This window comes from Protopterus annectens, chromosome 4.part1 (genome assembly GCF_019279795.1).
Source record: "Protopterus annectens isolate FY-2018-M chromosome 4.part1, PAN1.0, whole genome shotgun sequence".
NCBI classification, from domain to species: Eukaryota; Metazoa; Chordata; order Ceratodontiformes; family Protopteridae; genus Protopterus; species Protopterus annectens.
Window position 1 is genome coordinate 746,107,858 of NC_056734.1, and position 26,953 is coordinate 746,134,810.

Here is a 26,953-nt window from a genome sequence, read left to right on the forward strand (position 1 = left end):
GAACTGTTTTTAAGAATAACTTGCATTTCAAAATCATAAAGCAATTCAGTTTTCACTTTGCAATTAATGTATTTTCATTATAAGACAAGATGTATCACATTATTTCAGCACCAAGTGATTTTATTCTATAACTTAGTTAAATTCCACATTTATCTCCACATTCATATTCATTTTTATGTGCATGATATGGATAGCATATGGTGCCAAATACGATGTGCATTTCAATAGTGATTTTGTTTCCTACATTTTCACTGTGAGTATACACATTTCTAAATTCCTAGTAGCGGAACTTGTCATTTTAAATAAGAATTTCCCATTGTTAAGGCAAGCATATTTAGTTATGTTGGACAGCATTTTATTGCTTAATTATAACTTCCCCATTAAATATTCCTTTGAATTCATCTCGGGTCTTAACATAATAATATAACACTTTGGAGCGAATATACAGCAAAGCAGCCCTGCAGCAGAAGACAAAATTGCAAATATCTCCACAGCAGTCAGATATTTTCCTTTTGCACTGAGGTATGCTGGTACAAAAGATATCCAAACACAAGTAAAAGCCAACATGCTGAATGTGATATGCTTTGCTTCATTGAAGCTATTGGGTAATTTTCTTGCTAGAAATGCAACAATAAAGCTGACATTTGCCAAAATGCCTAAATATCCTAGAACACAGTAAAACATGACTATAGAACCCTCATTGCATTCAATTATTATTTTATCTTTTGTAGATTTTATGTTATGTTCTTCAAATGGTGGTGAGGTAACTAGCCACACTATACTCAACAAAACTTGAATTAATGAAGCTAAAACAATTATGTAGGTAGGGATTTTAGGTCCGACCCATTTTCTTAACTTACTATCTGGCTTAGTAGCACTGAAGGCAATGACCACAGTGATGGTCTTTGCAAGCACACAAGCAATACAGAAAGAAAAAACAATGCTGAAAACTACTTGACGAAGCATACAGGTTGATGTCCGTGGATTACCAATGAATATTAAGGCACACAAAAAGCACAACATTATGGATATTAGCAGGAAGTAACTAAGTGCCCAGTTGTTAGCTTTAACTATTGGAGTCTGTCTATATTTAATGAACATACAGAGTACAGAAGCAGTAATGAAAAAGCAGAAAATGGATGCAGCTGATAAGGTTATTCCCAATGGGTCATCATAAGAAAGAAATTCAATAATACGAGGGATACATCTGCTGTGAAAGGCATTAGACCACTGATCTTCTGGGCAATTCATGCAAGCAGCAGAATCTGTTAAGGAAAAGAAGAAGGAAAAATATGAATAACATACGCCTTATTCAAAATAATTTGCTATTTATTAAATCTCCTTTGTGGAAGATATAATACAGAATCACCTCTGCCATACTCATGTCCATCCTCCCTTAGAAAATTAATTATTTCTACTTCTAGCTAACCATTCTCTTTAAATTACATGACAACGTCTACAATGCAGTCTTCACCCTCTCCATTCTTATTCAGCCTTATAACACTTATAAGCACAATGCACAGTTATAACAATCAAAACACTTTCACTATGACAATTAGTATCCCAGTTTTACTATATGAAATGATATACACAACTCACCATTATCATACAGTCTCAGTAACCACCCTATCTTGTAATCTCCTTCTAGTAAACTTCAACAGCATCTCAATAAAAAAAATAATAGTAATAATAATAATAATAATAATAATAATAATGGGACCAGATTAACCACGTAATCAGGGGAAAAGAATCATAACACACCCAGAAATAATTCCTACACTTGACTAATGGTCCTGTATCACAGCAGAAATTTCCATGTGAATTTTCTAAGATTATCCCTCCAGTTCCTTTAAGTGGTATCACACTAGAAACAAACCTGTGGGAGCTTATCCCAACTTTCCACTTTAAACAAATCAAAGCCAAAGACAATAAACAGGCAAATAAAAAGATCCTAGTGGGCAAACAACTAGGCTCTAATAAACTGCACACATGGTTTATTAAAACCTGCTCTGAATACACATGCTATCAACTAAAACACATCTTTAATCTATCACCATATAAAAATAGTTTTCTAGAAATCTGAAACAGTCCCCTAATTAAACCTCTTCACAAAGAAAACAAACAAGCAAACAAACAACCCAGTCTCAAACCAAGGTTTTAAACTGACCACTATACTTCTTACAACACCTTTAAGAAATGACCTTACCACTAAGTGGCAGACTACTTCACTGAGCAACACCTGCAGTGTACCAACAAGCTCAGGTTGTGTATAAACAGTAACACTGTGACAGTCACCAGCACTTATTGATGTACTTATGGCTATGGATAAAGGTCAGTTCATTGGTGCAATCTTCGTAAATCTCACTAAGGCCTATGACACCACTGATCATCCCTTATCAGTAAGGCTCTATTTAACCATGGGATCAGCAACAATGCTACTCAGTGGTTCACCAGATTTTTTTTCCTGATTTAACTTTCAAAGTAAAATGAATATCCCCTTGTTCAAGGTGTTCCACAGTGTTAAGTTAGCTACCCCCCCCCCAGTTGTTCTCCTAATACATCAATAAACTGTCTGTATCTATCACAATTCAACCAATTATTGTGTATGCTGATGACATTGTCATTTACAGGTCAGACTCTTCCTGGAAAAACATGTTCCAATAAGACCTCCTATCCTTCATCAACTGGGTCATCTCCAGAAAACTTCATCGTAACCCAAATACAACTAAGGCTGTATTTTTGACATGCTTAATGAGGTAAATCAAATGCCAGCTGACTTAGGAATTGTAGATAGCAATAACGTCCCTTGAAACTACCACCTCATTCAGATACTTAAGTTTTAACTGGGCAGACATCTCTAATTCCTACTTCCTGTGCAGAATATATATATTTTTTATTTTATACACTTGATAATCAGGTAAACCAACTGGGCACAAGTGTTACTTCTTGGGGTGACCTGGTAGAGCTGCCTGGTATGTGAGTTGCTTAGAGAAGTACAGTAGAGACACGAAGATGGAGGAAATCAGACCCTATACTTCAGTTCTAGGCAGCAGCTTGTTAACAGCTTTTATTCCTATGCACTAACTGCCAGACAATATTTCTGCCCTAACAGTTGTTCTGTACCAATATCACTGAAAGTTTCCATTGCCATATTGAAATTAATTTTGTCTGGGAATCAGACAGTATCCCACTGCTCGCTTCGCTAAGGTACCTACTGCCTACTGTAGGAAAATGTGATTTAGAGACAACTATGGCCGGAATGAAGAAGGTCCATTATTGACTCATTAGTATATCTCAGAATCACATTTTTTACCACCAGTGCTATCAGAGTTGTGATAGTAGTAATGTTTACACTAGTGACCATTCATTGCTTCAATACAGGTACCACCTTACACTCATACACTCAAAAACATATCCAGAATTTCAAGACCCCCACACATACACTCCTAGCCATTCCCATCTACATACACATATCCATTTGACATAAAAAAATCCCCACACACATTAACCACACACACACACACACACACACACACACACACACACACACACACACACACACACACACACACACACACACACACACACACAAAAACACAAACACAGTCATCCTACTCCATTCATGCCATTGCAAATACGCACAGATACTAACAAACACACACCACCCCCACATCTCCACTGAACTTTAATGAACTAACCTGTGCTGTGACATCTTTTTCTGAAGCTAGTGGGTGACCTCTGTAATCATGTCCACTAAGTATGGTAATTTACAATGTTAAGTACTTCTCTTAATCTCTCAGCTGTTGCAAATGGGTAGTCATTTGCATTTCTGGGGAGAGTATGTGGCTAATTAGCATTAGCCACTCTCATTGATTTCCTCACTGGCATCCACTATAGCCAGTAGGGCCATCTGCTTTGCTGATGCTACTGCATACAGCAGTAGAGTAGTCACTAAACTGGAAAGGGTTATCATGAGGGGGAAGCTGTTGTTGGTAAGGCTTCCTGCCCATGGTAAGTTTTTCTGAATCATGGAGACTATCAGTAACCGAATATATGAAGGTCAAACCAGAATTAAAGATAACATCCAACAGATTAATAAAGTATGTTAGATCTTACCAGTTAAAATTAGTGAACCAGCTTTAGCTGATTAAATTTTGAGTGTAAAGATGTTAAAAATACAAAGGTATTATATACAAATAGAAAGGTGTTATACACTGCTTCACATAACTCCAGAGGCACTTTGTTTGTATGACTTATTAGTTGTTACATCTAAAGTTAGGCTTGGCAGTACTACGTGTAAAATGTTTGTTCTCACTCCTGTTCATTCTGGTCATTCATCATGCTATTCTACAAAAAAGAATAGAAAGCCAAAATCCATGTCTCAAAAACCAAATGCAACCACACAGAGAAAGAAGATGCTGTCTCCAAGAGTTGTACACAGCAAACTGAAAGCTTTCTCCAGTAAATCACAGTCAGTAACACTGATAAAATTCTACACAACTCTTTAATAGGTAGTTAACTGTCTTCATCCATAAGACATTGTGAAAATTACAACAAAATACCACTGACACAAACATATACGTCCAGCATTAAATTACAAGACCAAGTTACATGCTTTTGGTTCTGATTTTTTGTCACATTGATTTGACTTTCTATTCTCCTTTTGTTACCTGTCTTGAAAGCTTCAAGATGTCATGCAGGAACTATTTAATGCTGATGAACTTAATCAACAAGTGAGTATGTTGAGCAGTTAAGTGAGAACATTAAGCAGAAATCTTACAAATTGCAAAGACAGCTGGATAACTGAGTATCTAGTCAGAGTGATAATATTGGAGCTGCTAATGTCTCTGGCTTAAATGGAGTTGTGGTGGATCCAGTCTTTAAGTGTACCTCTACATTACCTGTTCAAGCTACATTGCCATCCATCATTGAACATTTTCCATCCCAGGCTAAGGATACAAATGTGCCATAGAAAGTTAATTCTACAATCTGTGAACATAAGCAGCAAGCAGAAAACAAGTCTGACTGGAATAAATATAGCTTCAGTATAAATAATGAACAAATAAAATTACAAAATGAAGCTGAAAATCCACACAGTGGAGATTGTTTATTGATAAAAATAGTAAAACTAGGACACATAATGGATAAGTGCTTTTGGGAGAGGGAATATGGCTTTAGTGATATGAGTATGTGGCAATATCATCTGCTGTTTTACAAAAGATTTGTGGATGACATATTCTTTTTATGGGAAAGAGATGAGAGACAATTTGGATTACTTGTTGATTATTTGAAGACTACCACTGGCTTTCCTTGATTTTGAAGTTCACAGTGCTCATAAGATAGATTTATTTTAGATGTAACCATTCTAAAGGATGAGACTGACAATATAGATATGAAGATATATCATAAGCCATATTAGAGAAATCAGCTCCTACATCATAATAGCATGCATCCTACATATGTGTTTCTGCAAGTTATAAAAAGTCAATTTTTGAGGAGTTTGAGATTGAACACTAATGTAATAAATCAAGCTATTGAAACATCAAGAATGAAGAAGCATCTATATGAAAGGGATTATAAGTTAAAGGAAACAGAGAAAGGGGGAACATCAGTGAAGTAAATGAGTCTGAGTAAAAGGAAACCATGCTTTCACATGATGCAACAAAGGATAAAGAAGTCCTGAAACAAAACAAGGAAGCATTCAATGGCATAAAATGTACACTTACATATAGTCAAGACATTAGACAAATATGTGATATAATAAGAGGAAACTGGAATATATTAACAGCATATGCAATGTTAAGATAGACAGTAGGAGATACCTTGAGATTTTTCTTTAAGAATAAATATAATCTGAAATAACTTCTTTGTGAGTAAAGGAGATATACTGATAGATAAATCACTATGAGACAAGGAACTTTTAAGTGTGGTAGAAGTAAAGCATCTTCATATATCAATACTCACAAAAAATCATACATCCCCACCACTAAGAAGGAACACTACTTGGATGTTTTTGCAGATTGTAACACCAAAAATGTGATTTATATACCTACATGCTATGACTGCTCCCTGTTTTATGTTGGAAAAACAAACTGCCCATTTATAGCTAGGATTTTGAGACATATAAATTATATCAAGCATAAAGTTAGTACACATGCCTTGTCACAAGATATTTTGCATTTTCCTGGTCAGAGATTTTCTTTCATGGTGCTAGAAGTTGTTATAAATAGTCCAAGAAGAGGTGATCTACATAATATTATTGGGTTAAAAGAGCTTCAATGGATTGCAGATAAGAGAGCTGATTGTGAACCAGATTTAAATGGGGTTGTACCTTTAAGACTAGTAATTAGGAGGCATTGGCTCAAGAGATAATTCTGATTGGTTAAACCCCTCTTTAAAAACTTTGCAATAGGAGAGTAGTTTTATGGATCTGAAGAAGGATTTTCAGAAGTCCTTATACATTATCTCAGTTTTATTATTTTTTGTCAATAAACTATCTCTGCTGTGTGGATTTTCAGTTTCATTTTGTGATTTTGCAGCATGTGAACATTGTGGAACCCTGAGACATACAAATAGTGGAAATGACACTTATGAGTCTACCATGGCTTCAGTTTTGGATATTAATGGTTGATTGTTTGCCATAATGTGATTATAATCTTCTCCTAATATTACAGGTGAGACTTCTGATTCACAACTATGGGCATCTGAGAGAAAACTGAGCCATTATCACAGTTTGCAGCTAAACAATGTTTGATTAAGTGAAATCTCAGGGAACAACAATGTATCCAAAGGCCTATGCCCTAGAAGATATCCAGAGGGCATTACTTAAGGTTCAAAAATTACATAAGGAACTCATTAAGCTGTTTAATGAATTTTTCTGAAAAACTATAAGACTTATTTTATTTATTTAAATTTATTTATTCCAGTTTGATGACCGGGGTAGTCCACTGGGCACAGCAGCCCTTTTTCAGTGGAGGCAGGGGAAGAAAAGCTTCAACAATAGCATACAATACAATATATAGTGAAATAAAGACAAATAAAGACAAATACAGTAAAATATGTAGAGAAAATATACAGTAGAAGTAAATACAACTATTTGCATATCAGAATAGTATTTGCAAGAATGTTCTGAGAAAGGCAATTGTCATATATACAGTAGATATGAAATACAATTATTCACATATCAAAAGAATATATACAGTAGATGTGAGATACAATTATTTACATATCAAAGAATAGTACTTACAAGATTCTTCTTAGAAAGGCAGATATTGTTGCTCGATTGTAGACAATAGTTTGTCTGAGGGCATTTTATAATAAACTAAAAGTAGAAATCCAAGTAGTAATTAGTGATTGAAAAGAACGTTAATATAAGATGGTAGAATTTAAGCTTAGAAATAGGAGGGTTTAAAGGAGGGATGAGCTAGGCTGGAAGGATACAGGTACATTTACGATTAGAGAGGAGATAGGAATGAAGTCGAGTCTTAAAATTTTCTGTGTTTAGCAGTGTTATTAGGGTAGTAGGGAGGGAATTCCATTTTTTGGCTAAGGAGAAGGAGAGAAGTAGCTGTGCTGGTGGGCAGTTAGGTTTGGAAACAGTGATTAGGTTGGCAGACCTAAGAGTTCTGTTGGGGGTGTAGTGGAGAAGGATGTTTGATAGGACAGGGCATTTGGATGGGTTAAAGAGAAATCTATGAGCTGTTAAAAGTTGGAGGTAATCCAGATAATTTGGAAGTTCTAGACAATGAAGAGAGTGAAGAGCAAGGCAGTGGTGTGAGAAGGTTTTGGTGTTAGTGGCAAATTTTGAAATATTGTTATAGCAACTCTCTAATTTGGAAGTAATGGATGTGAACTGATTGGTTAGCAGAGGTGCGGCATACATTACAGAGGGAAGGAGGTAAGTGGATGTCAGAGTATGGCTGGTATGTGGTGTTAGGAAGTGATTGTTCCTATATAGCATCCCAAGATTTTGATGTTTTTTTCTTATGTTTTGCAGAATATGGTATTCAAATTTTAGATGATCATCTATAGTGATGCCAAGCAGTTTAGCATGGGGAACAATTTCAATAGGAGAATTGTTTTGGCTTACCACTTTGAAAGATGTTTTGACAAATGGGAAGGATTTTGGAGGTAGGAAGATTAGTATTTTGGATTTGTTAGCATTTAAGGAGAGATGATTTTGGTGCATCCAGGAGTCGGTTGAGAAAGCACACTGGATCTTTGCTAGTAGTTTGGGGAGATTAGTGGCAGAGCAGACTAAAGTTGCGTTGTCTGCATATTGGATTATTTTGGTATTGGGTATAGCTGAGAAAAATGTATTGATGAAGATGTTGAATAACATAGGACCTAGGATAGATGCCTGTGGAATGCCAGTAGGGGTAAATAGAAAGGGAGAGATACCATTTTTCCATTTTTTAGCTTGGAGTCTGTCAGTCAGGTAACTTGAGAACCAAGAGATGGAATTTGGGATAAATTTAGGTTAAAATGATGACTGATTAGATGGGTATGAGAAATGGTATCAAATACATTGGAGAGATCCAGAAACACAGTGTAGACTATTCCCCCTGAATCTCAAGCATGGTTAACTGTATCTAAGAAGGAGAGAAGACCTGTTGTGGTGCTGTGCCTGGGACAGAAACCATGTTGGGTTGGGGTTGGGGTGAGGAGTTGTTTTTGAGTTAGGAAAGGCATGAGCTGGAGGTTGCGAGTTTGTAAGTATTTTGGAGATGGATGAGAGTATTGCTATAGGGCAAAAATTAGAGATGGTGTTGTTTTTCCCTCCTTTGTGAAGAGATAGAGTTTAGGCTTTACATCAGAGTTTGAGGACATAAGTTTCTTGTATGGATCTATTTATTAAGATACTAATGGGGAAAGCAATCCCATCAGTGGCGGATTTGAGAACAATTGAGTGCATGTTATCTGGGGTACTAGAATATGGTTTTAGTTTGGAGAGAAGTCTTTTTATATAACAGGTGAGTATGGGTTTGAGGTCGAAGATAGGGGGGAGTTAGATTTAGTTGGTGTGCCAGTGGAGGCTCATAAGGTAATGTTAGAGTGGGGACTGTTATTGGGAAAGGTTTTGGTAAGTTCAGAGATGGAATCAATAAAGAAAGAGTTGAAAAGTGAGGCTAACTCTTGATCAGATTTACTGGGGTCAGGGCATGGATTATGTTTGGTGCTGGGGGTGAGAAGGGTATTTATACAGTTCCAGAATTGTCTGGGGTTTTTAGCATGATTGGATTGGAGCTTGATGTAATATGATTTTTTGTCACTAATTGTTTCTTTTTTCACAATGTTACGGAGCTGTTTATATTGAAGGATGGTATTAGGGAGTTTTTTTGTTGGTATTGCTTCCAGTATTTGTCTCATTGGATCATTAGTTGTTTGTTATTTTTGGTTAGCCATGGGGTGCTATTGGTTTTTATTCATTTTGTCCGAATTGGTGCTAAGGAATTTAGAGTGTTTAGTAAAGTAGAGTTAAAATGATCAATGGCATTGTCAAGTGGTAGAGTTTTTAGGATGTTCCAGTTCATTTGCTTGAGGGAGTTTGAGAAACTGCTAGGGTGAAAATTGTTTAGGTTGCGAGTTTGTAAGTAGTGATGGTGTAGGGAGGAGGAGGTTGAGCGAAGGGCATAGGTCAGGAGGTGGTCACTAATGGAGTTGGGAATGGTGCCAGACTTAATAATTTTATTAGGGTGGGATACTAAGATCCAGTCAAGGGTTGTAGCTAGTAAGTTATTTTTATTGGGTCTAGTTACAGAGTGAATTATTTGGCAGAAGTTAAAAAGGTTGATGGACTGGGTAAGAGCAGCACTACTGATATTAGTCCAGTTTATGTTTATGTCGCCAAGTATACAAGTTTCGTTATTTATTTGGTTGAGGCTCATAGGAGGATATCTTCAAGGACTGGGATATTGTTCCCAGGTGGAATATATAGAGCGATGATGCAGAGACTTTTATGTTTATTCATTTTTAGCAAGCAAGCTACTAGTTCACCATTAGCGAATTGCGGGATAGGATTTGGGTATGGAATTATAGAGAGTAAGTTGGAGTAGATTAGAGCAACTCCACTACCTTTTTTGTTTGTTCGATCATTTCTAAGGGCTTGAAAGTTAGGGGTAGAAATTCAGAGTCAGAGATGTGGGGTTTGAGCCATGTTTCAGAGATGGCTACAATGTGTAGTTGGTAGTGGTTTAACCAGGCTTGAAACAAGGATATTTTGTTACAGAGACTTTGGGCATTGAAAGTAAACATTTTAAGAGATTTGTAGAAGAGGGGGTTGCTAGATGGAGGGGAGTTTTTGTGTAGAGGTGAGTTAGGTCCAGGATTTTTCAGGCTGTTGCCTTTCCTTTTTCGTTGTTTTTGATATTTGGGAGAATGTCACCTGCTAGATGAAGGATGCTTAGGGGGGAGATAGAACAGTTGGCTTGGGTTTTATTTTGTCTGAGAAGGGAAAGTGTAGTAGAAATTCAGATATATGGAATTTTATTATAGTTGGCATGACCTTTTAGTTTAAAGAAGTGAAGGAAGTTAATTTGAATCAAGGAGGGTGCTATTATATGAAAGTGTAATTTGGGAGGGTGGTAGAGGGTATCATAGTGAAGGGTCTGGGTGGAAGGAGAGAACGTGTGGGAGAAGTGGGTTGCAGAATAGGAGGTTACATGGTATAAGGTTACTAAAAGTATTAATAAGGTTAGGGCTAGAAAGGGATTGGAAGAGTAGGAGGGATATGGGACTAGACAGGTGAAGAAGTCATAATTAATATTTAAAGTGTGGCTGGGTGGGAAAAATGGTGTGGTTGGAAGGAGTATGGAAGTGAGGGAGTGTGTATCTAGTGATGAGAGTGTTAGGGAGGGGGTAAGCTATGGTATTGGTGATTTGACTAAGAGAGAGGATGCACTTTGTATTGCTATTGGGTAAGGTGGGGAGGGGTGAAGTTTTAAGTGGAGGTCGATTGGATAGCATTGAAATTAAGGGGAGGGGTGTGGCTGCAATAAATGTATGAGTGGTAGGGCGGGTGAGATTTGAAGGCAGGGTAAGGGAGTGGAGTGAGCCCAAAAGGCGAATGGAGTGGGTAGAACCAGGTTGCAAGGGACCAGCTTCCCAAAGCCTATCAGTGGAGACAATCTCACAGGTAGGCAAACATTTAACTGTTAGTGTTGAATGAGAGGCTGTTGCCAGGACAAGGGATGTAACGACAGGTTGGTGGTGTTAAAGCATGTGTTTTCATGTCAATAACTCAGACAGTGGGTCTAGAGAAGTGCTAGCTAAAAGAGTAGAAACAGGACAACTTAGGACACCTGTGCTTGGCACTAGAGTGAGGAGAGCAATGGCAGAGATAAAACTAAAACTTGAGTTATTTATGACACATGCAGGTACTTTAAATTGAAAGACCACAGCTTAGAGGTAAAAGGATGCCTAGCAGTTGAGGGTTGGCGTTTCTGTGTTTCTGGGGAGCTGAGCTGCATAATTATCCTCTTTTAGATATGCTTGCTGCAGAAAGAAAGCAGGAAAGAGAGCAAACACTAAGTGAGTTTGTAAGCAAACATTTGAGAAAAGTAGAGCATAGTAAAGAAAAAAAGCAAAGCAGAAAGCTGTTTACACTATGCTGCACAATGCAATTCAGTGTCAGCAACAGTGCATCCAAGGAGAAATATTCAATTAAATGCTGTAAAACCACCTTAATATCACAGTTAATTTAGGATAGACAATTTTGGAAATATACTATTCATATTGGATTTAAGCTCATTACATTAGTGACCGTAGCAGCGTCTCAAAAAGGTATCTAGAGTTATAAAGTGAAGCACGCGGACATGCTTTCAATTTGATTTAGCAAACATACCATCCAACCTATTGTCAACAGCTCAGCCCTGGAAAACACTGGCTAAGTAGTTATTAGCAATTAACTATTGCAGTGCTTACATTAAAATAACACTGACTAAGTAGTTATTAACAATCAACAGTTGCAGTGCTTATATTGAAATAACAGACTCCTTATTGGCAAAACTAATCATTTGAACAACTGATTAAATCGGAGCTGTTAGGTTACATTACAGACACCTTAGCAATACAATTAGTGTAGGATCTACACTTTACAATGCAGGCACATTTGTTTTGGTATCAATGTAAAAGGCTCTGTCTCGTAACATGAGATTTAATACTATATCATTCTAGCGCTGAGTTTGTGCCTCTACTCGTCGGCATTTAACCTAGTTCAACAAATATAATCACACTATACATAAATTGATTTTACTCATTCAGTTTGGATCTTTTTCAGCATCATGGTCCCTAATTAATAACTATTACAGCAGTATGCACTCAGAGAACTGAAGTAGTGCATGTTTCAGATTTTCAGCGATTCAATTAGCAAGGAAAACAGGTATTTAATCACAATCATAAATACATAGTAATCATAAAAATTGTAATTTCTTTGCAGTTATTGAGCACAGTTGAAAATACAATATGCCAAGAATGGATTTAATCAAAACCGTTTAAAGCATTGCACTCTAAACATAGTAAATAGCAAATATCACAGTAACCTTACGTGGCAAGCACTCAGCGATAGGAGTTAAGATGGAAAAATGGCACTGTTCCCAGGCCAGGTATTACAATACCTTTGTCCACACCTGATTGGTCAGGGGAGGAGCTGCTAGGCAATTAGCCAAGAAATCCCACTCAGCTGAAAATGCTGGGAGATTGAAAAATGAAAAAAGGCTCAAATTAATGGAGGAAATATAAACCAGGAACCACCAAGTTGCAAGGGACCAGTTTCCCAAAGCCTATCAGCGGAGACAATCTCACAGATAGGCGAACATTTAACTGTTAGTGTTGAACAAGAGGCTGTTGGCAGAACAAGGGAGGTAAAGACAGACTGGTGGTGTTAAAGCATGTATTTTCAGATCAAAAACTCAGAGAGTGGGTCTAGTGAAGTGAAGTCTAGTGAAGTGCTAGCGAAAAGAGTACTACTGTTATTACTACTGATAATGAATGTAAACTTAATGGACTTTCTGAGGACACATCTAAGACATTTGAATATTTAAAAAGTGATTTATTGTTTGAAGAAAAGTCTGTAGAAGTCAAAATGATATTTAAAAGAGTTGATAGATTTGGTTGGGGAAATATTGTAAAGAAAAATCAGAAATTAGAAAGGGGCTTTTATAATTATATAAATAATTTGATATATCCATTGGCCAACATTTGGGCTAATACCAGTGAGAGGCCTGTCTGTGATTGGACCTCTGCACACTATCATAATAATGATACTGATGATAGTATTAACAACAAAATGTCTGCTTCTGATAATGTCAAATTTTGTTGGAATAGGAGAGTTTCCCTCCCCCACCCCCCTCTACTGGTCTGAATGCCTGGCCAGCAAACATATTATTGATAAGGGTAAATAGATGGAAAGAACCCTCCCATGATGGACTTTTTTCTCAGTTATTTTTAATGAACATTTTAACAACAAAACAAAAATATATGATAAAAGAAATAGTATAAAAAGAAAATATGGAGGCAAGGACAGATAAGGGGTAAGGGATATCACAAGAATTAGATAATACTCTGTTGTGGTAGATTTTAGTGCACAGCAATGGTATTTTGGCTTCCAGAAATGGATTTAATGTTTTTAATTACAGTAATACAAATCTTGCTATTGCACTTTTTGATTTATTTCAAAAATGGTAATGTTTTGTCCCTTCAACTCTTATAGATATAGCAGATGTTATTTTGGAATTTTAGATGTTTACTAGGAAGCTTAAATTGTCCATATTGTTCAGTAATAACAACAATGACTGTACTGAATTTAAAGACAGATGTAGGAAAGATAATTTTAAACCACCACTGTATCATGCAGTAGGATTTTTTGAAAAGACTTAAATACCAGAAAGGTCTATGGGCATTCCAAGTTAACCCTGGAAGAAAGTCAGGTGATTCAAGAGTAGGTTAATATTAAAGATTTACATGTTATGAAACTTGACAAAGGTAAAGTGTTGGTGGTGATCAACAGTATAGATAATTCTTTGCAGATGTTTTCTTTATTTAATAACATATCAGAACATTGAAGGCTATCTAAGAAAGAGTTAAATATCACCTAGGTGAGAACTAGTCATCTACTTTATGACTTGTTAATGCAGCACACTAATACTCAAGAGTTCTATACACTTTTCAGAGTAGATGAGTCAATTATACCAGCCATATTTGGTAACCCCAAGGTACATAAAAGTATACGACTACCATTTAGACTTATAATGTCTGCTTTTGGGTCAAAAACACATTTCCTAGCCAGATACAATAGAAAATTTAAATATTTTATTAAAAATTCTTCTATATGATAGAAGGCTTGGTGGCATTTCTGAAGAACAATAAACATGAATAATATGACTCTAACATTATTTTTGTGACAATTGATGTGATAAACTAATTTTCAGTTATTCCTAAATACGAAGGTTGGTTGTGGTTTGAGGAAGTGCTATGCCAGTATAATGTTTTTACTAACTAGAGCATTTTCCTATTGACCACACTGGTGGAAATGTCCATTAAAAAAATGTCATCTTTTTATGAAGCTGAATATTATTGACAGGTCAGTGGTTGTTTGCAAATCATATAATGTGGTACTGGGAGAAAGAATATATATTTTGCTCCCCTTTTGCATCCAAGTTTGAGTTATACCCATGTTAACTGGATGATATTTTTATTATGTGGCGAGGTACTCAAGATGAATCGCATATGTATTTAGATCAAAGTACTGTGTGATTTTTTTAAAAGTTTACCTATAATATTTCAACTACTAGTATTAATTTTGAGAAAAGGAAATTTAAGTCTAATATTTTTCGCAAAAATACCTTCTCCAATACATATTTACAGTATTTTCATAATCACAGCCCGCACATCAATAGAAAAGCTTAATTAAGGATCAGTTTGTATACATAGCAAGATCAATGCCAGAGGATGACACTATGAAGAATGAAATAGTGAAGGTAGTGTCTATTTTCACTGATTGAAGTTACTCCATAGACTTAGTTAATGATATGAAGGATCAAGTTTTTAAAGACAGCGATACTAGGCACAAGTCTCTGTGGGAATGGGTTTTTGACAGCTAGACCTTTGGAAGATTCTGTACATAATAGTAAGGGAATTTTTAATGTGAGACAAGTAACAGAACAGAATTGGAAAATATTTTCCTGTTATGATAGCATGCTCCAGAGGACAGATGAGAAACCTAGTTTTATTTAAAAACGATTATGACTATAAAACAGAAATTGGAGGTAGTGTATTATCTACAAGTACTACTAATTCTGCGACTTATAAATGTGGCTTATATTTGCAATGCTTACCTATACATGTTGGGCCTGAATTAAAACTTAGGGATTTACAATATGAATTTAGGTTCACACAGAACTGTAATTGTGGCAGTGTAGGTGTTGAATATATATCCCTCTGTGATTGCGATCCCTGTCAGTGTTATTATATGTACAAGATGGAGTATTTTTTTGCAAAAATGTTATCTATGAGCATTGTTATGACATAAAATCATTAATGAGAATAATGCCCTGCATATTCATATTACTGTGTGTCAAAAAACATAAAACATTCCTAATTCTAGTACTAGAATAAATTACTATTGAACGCAAAGGGGCTCCATGGAAGCTTAAGTTAGAATGCAATGAGCCTATGTGGAAATTACACAATGCTCATAACTACCCAGGAATAAATGATATTTCATCAGCAGAGCATTAAAATTGCACAATGCATGGTTATAGTTGTATTTTCTATTTAAAAAAATATCTATATATATATATATATATATATATATATATATATATATATATATATATATATATATATATGGTTTACTATCAAAATGTTGACGTTAAAAACAAATTCCATACGTAGTATCAAAGGAAAGAGCAAAAGTAAAAATATACATCAGGACACAATGTGGAATCTGCTGAATGAATTCAGCAGAAAAGACTCAGATATAGTTGTATTTTTTATTAAAATAAATAAATAAATAAATAAATGAATATATCAAAATGTTGCCGTTAAAAACAAATTCCCATGCATAACATCAAAAGAAAGAGTGAAAGTAAAAATATACATCAGGACACAATGTGGAATCTGCTGAACGAATTCAGTAGATTCGACATTTTTGCCGAACATTACAAGTTATGTCCATATACTGTAGGAGCTCAGGTAAGTGAAACTCCTACATCTGACATCATGATTTTGCAGGGGGGCTTGCCCCCCTGCACCCCATACTTCCCCATTCCCCCTGCTAACTAGATATTCCAACTCAGAGATTACACTACAGTAAGGAAAGGGATAAATGTCCCAAACTGCACTGTACCGAGATCTCTGTGCAGTACTTCAAGTTCATATCAGTGAATGCACAGTAGCATTTGGTTATATGAACTTTTGAACATGGAATACTCAGCAACATGGAAAATCGAACATCCATATTTGGATTATCTGTCTTCAGAGCAGCTCCATTTTTTGCTAATATATTTTACTAGTATATTTGATTAGCATATTTGAATAGAGGTGTTATAGTACTTTTAATATATTGTTAAATTTTACTGAATGTAACTTGGTCATGTGATGCTGGATGTATATATTTTTGTCAGTAATGTTGTATGATAGTTCTAATGACGTCTTATAGACAAAAACGCATAACTAACTACTTAATTGTAGTGAAATATTTCAGCTGTGTTACTGAATGATTTACTGGTAAAAGCTTTCAGTCTGCTGTGTGCAATTCCTGTGGATAAGATCTTCTCTTTGCGATTGCTTTCTATTCTGCAAAAACACATCTTAAAGTCTGCATCTTGTGTAAAATGTACATTACTACATGACCTCAAGACAACTCATTAGGGTGCTTCTATTTATATTTCTCCCATAGTTAACATTGTGAGATGTTAGCTGCAACTGCAAAAACGGAACTTTGACGTGCATAGTCTTGGGGCAAGTTATGTGGCAAAACACCATGCCACCAATTCACACTCTTCTTCAGAGAAAACTTTCAGGTGTTGAGAAAGACCAGACTGCATAGCCTTCCTAGCACCTGGAAAGGAGCAGGCAACTGCTTTACAGATGCGGTCATCTCCTAGGTCATGAATGCAGATTCTTTCCTAGTAGCAGCTGATTATTATACATTAAAACTGTTAAACAGGAAATGTCTACCCTCCAGCAGACTGGTATGATACCACCTGTGTTAACTTATGACAAGTTCTCTGTAGTTCATGGAGCATAACAGAAAACCTTCCCCAGTTCAGTAGTTGAGCATCTAACTATTGTAATGCCTCAGGGTTGAATGAACTGGTGGTGCTGCACAAGAGTATCAAGGTAGCACTCAAACTATAAGTGTAGGGTTGAAATTTTCATCTTAACAGGTGTCTGCTATAAGCACCAAATTTATTTACTTGTTGTCTTAAACTCACCAGGCATTATTGCCATATTTCAGTGGTGCTCTGCAAGCACTGTTTAGTTTAGTAACTTTCCCGGAGCCACAGAATCAGCAAATGAAGTTTGATGGAATCAAACCCTGGACTAGATAATTTGATTTTAATGGATCTGGCATTTCAATACAACATCTACACTGGCAGTGCCAGGCAGCTGGTCTTAACTATCTCTTAAATTTGACCCATGGAATCTGCAGGTACCTAATGTAGAACAACAGTGGGTCTGCGGTCTGTGGCAGGAAATACACAGCACCCATGTAGAGCGTAATGTAGACATCTAAGACTACTAGTGCTAGGGGAATCAGTGAATAGCACTGTGATTTTTTATTAATATCCAGCTTCCTGCAAAACTGTACCATGATCAATGGAACTCTACAAAGAGAAAAGGGATAAAGGCTCAGCAATTAGTCACTGTGACAAATTCCATTAACGTGCATAATTTTAAATCTCCAAGATTAGAAACAACAAATATAAAATAAAACCACTTAAGATAGTGACAATAATAAAACTACATTAAGAAAGTGCATCCATTCTACTGCACTTAAAGTCACATATTTAAAACACTTTTAGGTTGTTTCTATGTTTTATATGCCTTTACTGTACTTTCTCTAAATTTAAATTTACAGCCATTACATTAAGTCATTTTACAGTTTGCACTACATTTCAAGTGATTTCTGTGCTATTAAATTAATTAATCAGTGCTACTGAATTTATTTGTTATGTTTTTAAAGTTACACTAAACAGCCAGTTTTTACTAAGGGTGCGAGTCACTTCGAGCTTGTAATGGTTATTCTGGTGGTTTGAGGGTAATTGTTTCAGTTCAGAAGAAGTTAAACTATTGATTGGAACACTAGCTGTTTTTATTTGGTTCATTCATTTTTCCTGTTTATTTTAAACAGCATGGATTTGCACTTAGTACTGTGGGTTGAAATGTGCACTGCATCAATGTGAGTACTTCCAGTTGTTACTTTCCTAATATAAACATCTCCCCAATTGGCATTTGCAATGTACCGGCACAGCAAACTCTGCATAGCTCCATAATCCACAGACCCAAGCCAAGAATGCACCTTAAAAGTAGTTCATAGCAGCCCCTTGCAGCAGTACAAATAAACTCAGCAGTACTGTTATGCAATGTTCACTAGCTGTGTTTCTTACAGTCATCTTTACGCCCAAGTTATGTATTTACCTAAGGAAATATTTATATGCAATACACTACCCATCTTTAACTGAAACCTATTGCAATAGACTGCAAAACTCTTATTTTATTTAGGCTCTGCAACCCTCTGTGAGACAAAACAAATCGTACTTGACATAAACAAAATGGAAGCTCAGCCTACTTGTCTCCTATTTGTTGCCAGCATCACAGCATTAAGTATACGACAGCAGTGTAACAACTGCCTTTTACTTACAGATAATGAGCTCATACTAAGTATAAACACTGCTGTTTGTGAGAGGTGCAAATATTTGAGAGATATGGAGGTCTCTGTCATAAAGAAATGTAGACCATGACTATTTCATTAACTCAACATACACTGCGCACCCAAATCTGACACATCTTACAATGTCATATGCTGGTGCTGTAAAGAAATGCTTACCTAACTCTCCTAGATCCATAAGGATTACGTCTCAGCAAAAATCAGACATTGCATCATATATCTCACCTTCACCATGAAACAAAAGGCTTCAGTTCCAGCACATCAGATCACTCCACAAACTAAATTGTTTTAGTATATGGCAACTCCATAGTGAGACACATATATTCCCAACTCACTAGAGTGGACAAAGACATGGTATCAGTCTTCTTTCAAGTGCCATAATCTCAGAAATCTTAACACCCCTTAAACCCTTGCACTAGACAAATATAACTACAACATGGTAGTTGTGCATGAGGGGATGAATGACTCGGGGTGAAAACCCTGAAGAAGATGCAGAGAGACATGCCTGTGCTCTCTGTGCATGTCACAAATGCAGTCAAGAACTCAGTAACTCAACTCAACTCCTTCACTCAATGCTTTCTGGAATTCATAAATTCCGATGCCCTTGATCAACTTATCCACACCCCCACCAGGGGCAACAATATCCTAGACCTAGTCATTACCAACATGAGTGACCGGTGTTCCACACCTGAAGTCAACCCCTCATTGGTCAGATCCAACCAGAAGCTAATCACCCTAGATATCCACATCCCGCCCCCACCCAATATTAAGGAAACCATGGTAAAGAATTTCTCCAAAGCCAACTTCATGCTTTTTAAGACAGAAGTGGCAAACTTCATAACATCCATGCCAATGGACAATACAGTTATGACTGCTGAATCCTACACAAATGCACTCTATAAACACTTACATGAGTGCATGGATCATGCTATCTCAAACAGAACCAAGACACTATCCTCCTAAAAAAGGAAGCCAATCTGGTGGTCCCCTGCCATAAACAAACTCTACAACAGAAGGAAGAAACTGCTGCAAAAGAGAGTAAAATCCCCTGAGTGGAGGAGCTCCCTGGTCAGCCTCAGTAAGAAGCTGAGATCCCTTATAAGATCCTCCAAAGCTAGCTGTGAAAACAAAATCACCACTGATTCTAAGGGCAACCACAAAGCATTCTACAGCTATGTCAGGAATCTCAATGGCAACACCAAGATCTGCTCTGAGTTATAGCACAGCGGCACAAAAATTACAGAACCAACTGATATTGCCAACATCCTGGCAGATAGGCTCAGTGCTAACTTTACCTCCCTCTCACCCCCAAAAAGGCCCATATCTATACAGGAAGAATGCAGAGTCCCTGCAATCACTTCTATGCAGATAAACGCTGCACTCTCTAAAACCAAAAACACAGCATCCATGGGACCAGACAACATTCCAGGCTACATTTTACATGAACTTCAGAATGAACTGGCTTCCCACCTAAGCATTGTGTTCAATCATAGTCTCACATCAGGCTTTGTGCCCACTGAATGGTGCACAGCAAATTTTATCCCACTCCACAAAGGGGGAGCCACCACTGATTCTGGGAACTATCACCCTATTAGCCTGATGAGCCTGTTCTGCAAGGCCATGGAACGTATCATCATGGAACACAAAAACAAAGACATTGGTAACCTCCAAACTCTGGACCCGACCCAGTTCGGGTTTGTGAAAGCCAGATCATGCCTTCTGAACTTGATCGACTTCTTTGAGGCAGACACCAAAGCCGTAGATGAAGGTAAGGTGGTTCACACAGCCTATTTTGACCTCAGCAAGGCTTTCGACACCATCCCACATTCTGAAATTATAGCAAAACTCACTAAACTAAGTATAAATCCATACGTCACAAGATGGGTTGCCAACTGGCTCACTGACAGAACCCACACTGTAAAAGTTGCAGACTCCAAATCTGACTTCAAACCAGTGACAAGTGGAGGACTACAGAGTTCAGTCCTGGGACCTCTTCTGTTTGGTATCTACTTCTCTGAAGTACAGGCTAACACAGAAGGCCTCTGGCTAATGTATATCACAGATGACTGCAAACTAGGAGCCATGGCTGAGTCCCCAAATGATGGAGACATCCGACAGAAGGGCCTCACCGAGACAGATGCCTGGTGTCAGAGGAATGGCCTCAAGTTCAATGCCAAAACGTGCACTGTCATCCACCATGGTAACAACTCTGTACCCAGGAAATACCACATAAACAGCAGTCTACTTAATGCTGAATGTGTGATAAGAGACCTAGGGACCCAGGTAAACAGTAGTCTCTCCTTTGATAACCACATCACCACAGTAGTCAGGAAATCCTTCTATGTGGCTCACCTCATCACAAAAGGGTTCTCATCCAGGAAAAAATAGGTCATTGTTCCCCTCTACTCGACATTAGACCCATTATAGAGTACAATGCCCCTTTTGGAATGTACCTCACAAGACATCTGCAGCAGCTGGAAAGGCCACAGAAGTACCTCTCAAAGAGGATTACCAGCCTCAAACAGATGCCCTACACTAACTGTCTCAAAAAAACTCCAGCTTTACTCTGTAGCATATCACCTACTCCGAGGAGATCTCTGCCTAACATATAAAGCTATGTTAAACCCAGAGCTGTTAGACATGCTACACCTAAAGAAATTCCAATCCCTCCGAGCTACATTCTCTAGGGACCTAAACCTTGTCACTACAATAAACAGGACATGCTGGAGGGATAGATTCCTGTCCCAGAGACTTCCTGTACTCTGGAACAAGCTACCCATCTATGACAAGCAAAGTTCATTAGCACTCTTTAAGAAAAATGTTGATGAGTGGATGGGAAATAGGAAATACACCTTGGGGATCACTTCTGTGGCTTTGCTCGACAGGGGCACAGGAAATTAACTTTCTTGGGTGGCGTAAGCCAGGGAACTTTGTTGGCTAGGCTTACTTAGGCCCTTGGGCTGATAGCCTAGTACCTACCTATGAACCTATGAACCATAATGGTTCAAGTTTTACCTCACAGACACAAGATACAAGATTTAATTCTCATTGTTGGTTAGCCTTTTTATAGTCTACAGACCGATTGCCCAGTATTTACCTATGAACGCATCAATGTTTCTCAGAGACCATATCTGCTAGCTTCTAAGAAACACACAAATGGAAATTATTAAACTCAAAATCACACTAAACAAAACCAACTTTTGGTTTATCTCCTGTTACAGGATATCTTTCTTAACCCAAGAAGTTCATATACGGTTCCTAAACATCATGGACGAACTCTCCACAAATAAGAACACACCCATTCTGGAGACTCTAACTACCAATCTATTGGCCGGACTTCCTTCTTACATCTCCAATGTGGATTATGCACAGAAGTGTTTAGATCAAATAACTAAAAACTCAGTGGGACACATTATTACTAACCCTTCCAGAGGACAAAATGTTCTTGACTTGATACTTACAAATGTAGTGTCATCATGCACAACTCTACTAATAACTCCATCTCTGATTAAGTCAGACCAGAGGCTAGTAACATTTTCCTCAAACTACTTTAACTATGTGAAACCAATACATTGGAATTTAAACTCTTTTAAGTCCAAAAAATCTCTTCAAATTCTATAACATTTCAAAATTCATTAATAACAGCATCACCCCAGATTGCCTCATGAGATAGATTCACAAAAGAGGTTTATACTCTCATAAACAAATATATAAAATTAGCCATCCCACCTAGATTAAAATACAAAGGGAAAGTTGAAAGCAAACAACCATGGTTGCCCACCAATAAAAATAAAATTCACAATAAAAGGGAAAGAAACTCATAGTATACAGCAGATGTTAAGACACCCAAGTCAAAGAAATATTAGGAATCTAAGAATTAAAAAAAAAAAAAAAACACAGACATACAACTGGTGTCAGAGCCATGGACAAATCTAAATGCCAAGAAATGCATAATAGTATTCTTCAGGAAGTCATCCACCCCTGGTAACTATCATATTGACAACACACCCCTTAGAGCCACTCTGTAGTTAGAGACACACACAGACAGTAATCTAGAATTTGACCATCAAGTCTCTACGGCAGTGAGGAAATCATTCTATGTTTATTTATTTTACATTTCTTTACTGGGAAAGTCTAACTGGGCTGTTGACCCATTTTCAGTGGATGCCCAGGGAGAAAAGCTCCACTACATTTACACAAAGTAACAAAAAATATTACATTGGCACAATTTGACAACACACTGTTAAAGTAGATTAAAACAGTACAATGTTTGAGCCTTGGGAAAAAATATTAATAGACATTTGGTATACATACGTAGTACATAGCACAGTGACAGTAAACTGGCATCAATAGGGCAGTATGCCACTAGAAGAAATTTGTAAAGTAGCAGAGTGTAGCATTTATACAATGTTGTAGTGTAAGAGAATAAACAGTGCTATTTAAATAGATATAACAAGCAGTGACAGAACAGGATGGTTGGTAAGGCAGAAAGAGGAGGAAACTAGGAGAGCTAGGTGTGGGGTGATAGATAAAGAATATAGAGGTAGAAGGGAGATAAAGGGGATATACAAGAGGTAGCATTGTACTGAGATAAGGAGAGGAGTATGTTTAGCCTGGCTTAGTGAAGGAGCAAAGTCAGGTGTTGTTTAGCTGTTCTCTAAGTAGTTGTTTGACTTTTGATAAGTTTGTGGTATTGAGTATATTCTGAGGCATGGTATTCCAAGATTTTGACATTTTGTTGGAGTATAGAGAATCACCATGAGTATTACTGAATTTAGTTACTTTTGGTAGGAGTTTATGGGAGGATCTTAGTGATCTACATTTGGATTGGGGCTGAACTAAATCCCTGAGAGCTGAGCAGTATTCTGGGTGATTTGGGTAGAGTGACCTAGAGATAGTTGGTTAAAGGTTAATAGATTAGGAATTTCCATCCAGTTTAGTTGGTGTAGGGCTGTGCAGTGATGAGATCTGTGGGGGAGGTTTGAAACAAATCTGGATATTTTATTGTAAAAGGACTCCATTTTATTTAGATCTGATTTTCTAAGATTTGTGAATATTGGTGAGGTATATAAGAGGGTGAAAATTAGGTGTGTTCTGCAAATGGAATGTCTGGTGGAATTAGTTAAGTAGGGCTTAATTCTATAAAGTGAGCCGAAGTTGATGTGTCCCTTTTTGATAGCTAGTGCTAGGTGTTTGTCAACTGTAAGATTGTTAGCAATTGTAACTTCAAGGAGTTTAGTGTGATTTATTGGTTCAATTATAGTCTTATTTGAAGAGTAGATAGTGAGAGGGTAAGGTATTCAGGTATATTTCCACTGGTGTAGAGCATAAGCCTTGTTTTTGTTAGGGTTGAGTACAAGTTAGGAGTCGAAAAGGTATTTTTCCTCTGTTCAGGAGGGATTGTTGTTTTTTGCTGGAGATCTGGAAAGAAGAGAGCTGAGCATATGACAGAGGATTCATCTGCATATTGCACTATGGTTGCATGCTGAGTGGCTGTAAATAATTTGTTTGTGTAGATGGTGAAAATAGAGGACCAAGAACTGAACCTTGAGGTACACCCACAGAGATAGGTAATACAGTAGACAATTCATTTTGCCACTTAACTGCCTGTTGACAGTCAGATAAGTAGCTGGTTAACTGGGTGAGGGCTGATTGGGAAAGGTTTATAGAAGCTAGTTCATTGATAACTTTTTTTACTCAAAGAAATTTTTATTGAAACATTTTCCATATCTTCAAATAGATTGAACCATAAATAGTGAAACATAAAAATAATATAACATAATCAACTAGTCAACTATTTACAAAAGAAACTATATACAATTGCACAATCTATAACATCACATGTATATACAATTATACAATCTATAACATCACATGTTTCCATATGCAATATGCAATTCATATTAAAATGCTGTACTGACTAATCAGATCAATTTGTTTTGTCCAATATTTTATCAACATTAAGCCAATAAGTGATGTATGATGTTGTCTTATAAGTTCTTATCTTTATGGTTGCTACCTCCATTCGAGACATGAAGATTGTGATTTTCTTGAAATCTTGAAAAGTTGGTGGTGCTTTATTCTTCCAGTAAGTTATTATGGCTTTATGTGCAATGGCAAGCAATGTCCACAGTAAAGGAAATTTTACTTTTGGGGCACATTGTGGTATGGCTATAGTAAACAAAACTAATGACTTGGTTAACTAAAAAGTATCACTAAAAATTGTTTGAAAGAAATAATTTCAAACCAATATTTATTCAGTGAATGACAATCAAAAACATGTATTCCAATCTGCTTTTGTATGCATTTTACATCTTCAACAATCAATATGTTTCGTATATATTTGTTTTATTTTATGAGGGGTTAGAAAATATCTATGTAGGAATTTCCATGCATATAGTTTCCACTGAACTGGCTTGGTAGTAAGGCTTGGTGATAAAAGGATAATTTATTTTTCATTTTTATCAGAATCCTTTTGATTAACCTGATTAAAATAATTCCAATAACTATTATTGCTATATTTGTTTGCTTAAGTGTCTTATGAATTTTGGATAGATATACTTGTCCTTTATAAGTATTATTTATTTAACATTTGTGTACCAGGAAAGTCTGACTTGGAACAAAGCCAATTTTCAGTTGATGCCCAGGGGAGAATGCTCCAGATGCATGTCTTTGTAATGTGGGAGGAAACCGGAGCAAACCCACATGAACACAGGGAAGGCATACAGACTCAGCACAGAAGGGACCCCAGCTGAGAATTGAATCGGAGAACCTCTTGCTGGAAGGTGACAATGCTACCACTGCACCACTGCGTCATCCAATTTACTAAAAGCATCATAAGATATATGAACTTAGGAATATTATTTTTAAAAGTTGGTGTCATCAGTTCCAGCTTATTTGTGATGTACTGTCTTATTTGTTGTATTGGTAGCCACAATTTATCATCTAACTCAAATTTCCTTTTGATTTCATCTAGTGTAAGTAATGTATTGCCATTGAGTATTTGATACCAATAAATCACTTCTTTTTCTTCAAGCTCTTTAATTACATTTGAATTATTGTGTACAAACTATAGGATGTAATATAAAAAGTGTGTCTTTATATCTGGATTCATTTAAAAAGACAAGAAGAAAAAACTGTTGCAAAACACAAAAATCCCAAGTAGGAACAGAAGGATGAACCACTCCACAATTTATAAATGAACCTTTTCAGGCCAAATTCAATAAAACCAATATTGGAGTTTATTGAAAAGAATAAAACAAATGATATGGCCAAATGCAATAAAATCAATACTGGAGTTTATTGAAAAGAATAAAACAAATGATCATATCATAAAATTTGTTTTATTCTTTTCAACAAACTCCAGTATTGGTTTTATTGAATTTGGCCTGAAGAGGTACATTGATTTACTTTGGTGTGGTTCATCCTTCTGTTCCTGCTTGGCATATCTGGATTCATGTTTATATATTTTCTAAACAGTATTATTGTTTCGGTAACAATTATATACTTTGTTCTTATACTCTTATTAAATATTATATTATCTCTTACCACATTATAAAAGACTTTTGTTGGATTTATATTATATTGTTTATGGGCTGAGTTACTAATGATATTACATATAGATTCATAAATTAATTTCCATTTGGCTTTATAGGCTGAATTCAGCCATAGAGTAACTGTTTTAGTAATATATACCAAAGAACACATATTTATATCTGGTAGATTAATTCCACCCTTCTCACAACCTTTTAAATGGTAGTTAAGCATGATTCTAGACATATTGTTAAACCAAAGGAAATTCAGCATCATTTTATTGTATTGCTATATAATTTTCTTAGTAAGAGAGATGGGAAAATATTGTATATAATATAACAATTTTGGGAAAATGCTTGATTTAATTATATACAACCTATCTTCCATTGTATAAACCATCTTATTCCATTTCTCCATTAATGATTTTATTTGACTTGGTATATGAATATAGTTAATATTTATGTTTTCTCTAGTGTTGCTAGTTAGTAAGATTCCTAGGTATTTCATTTTATTATCAGGCAATAAGTA

At 36.4% G+C, this 26,953-nt stretch overlaps 1 protein-coding gene across 1 annotated transcript in view; it reads right to left on the minus strand.

Moving 5' to 3' along the window:
• Nucleotides 1-366: 366 nt before the first annotated feature.
• LOC122801287 (vomeronasal type-2 receptor 26-like) overlaps nucleotides 367-26,953 on the minus strand; it is a 144,373-nt gene continuing 117,786 nt past the window's right edge. Inside the window, exon 3 of the mRNA XM_044070835.1 lies at nucleotides 367-1,265. Coding sequence (XP_043926770.1) covers nucleotides 367-1,265 — 899 coding nt within the window. The remainder of the gene's footprint in view (nucleotides 1,266-26,953) is intronic.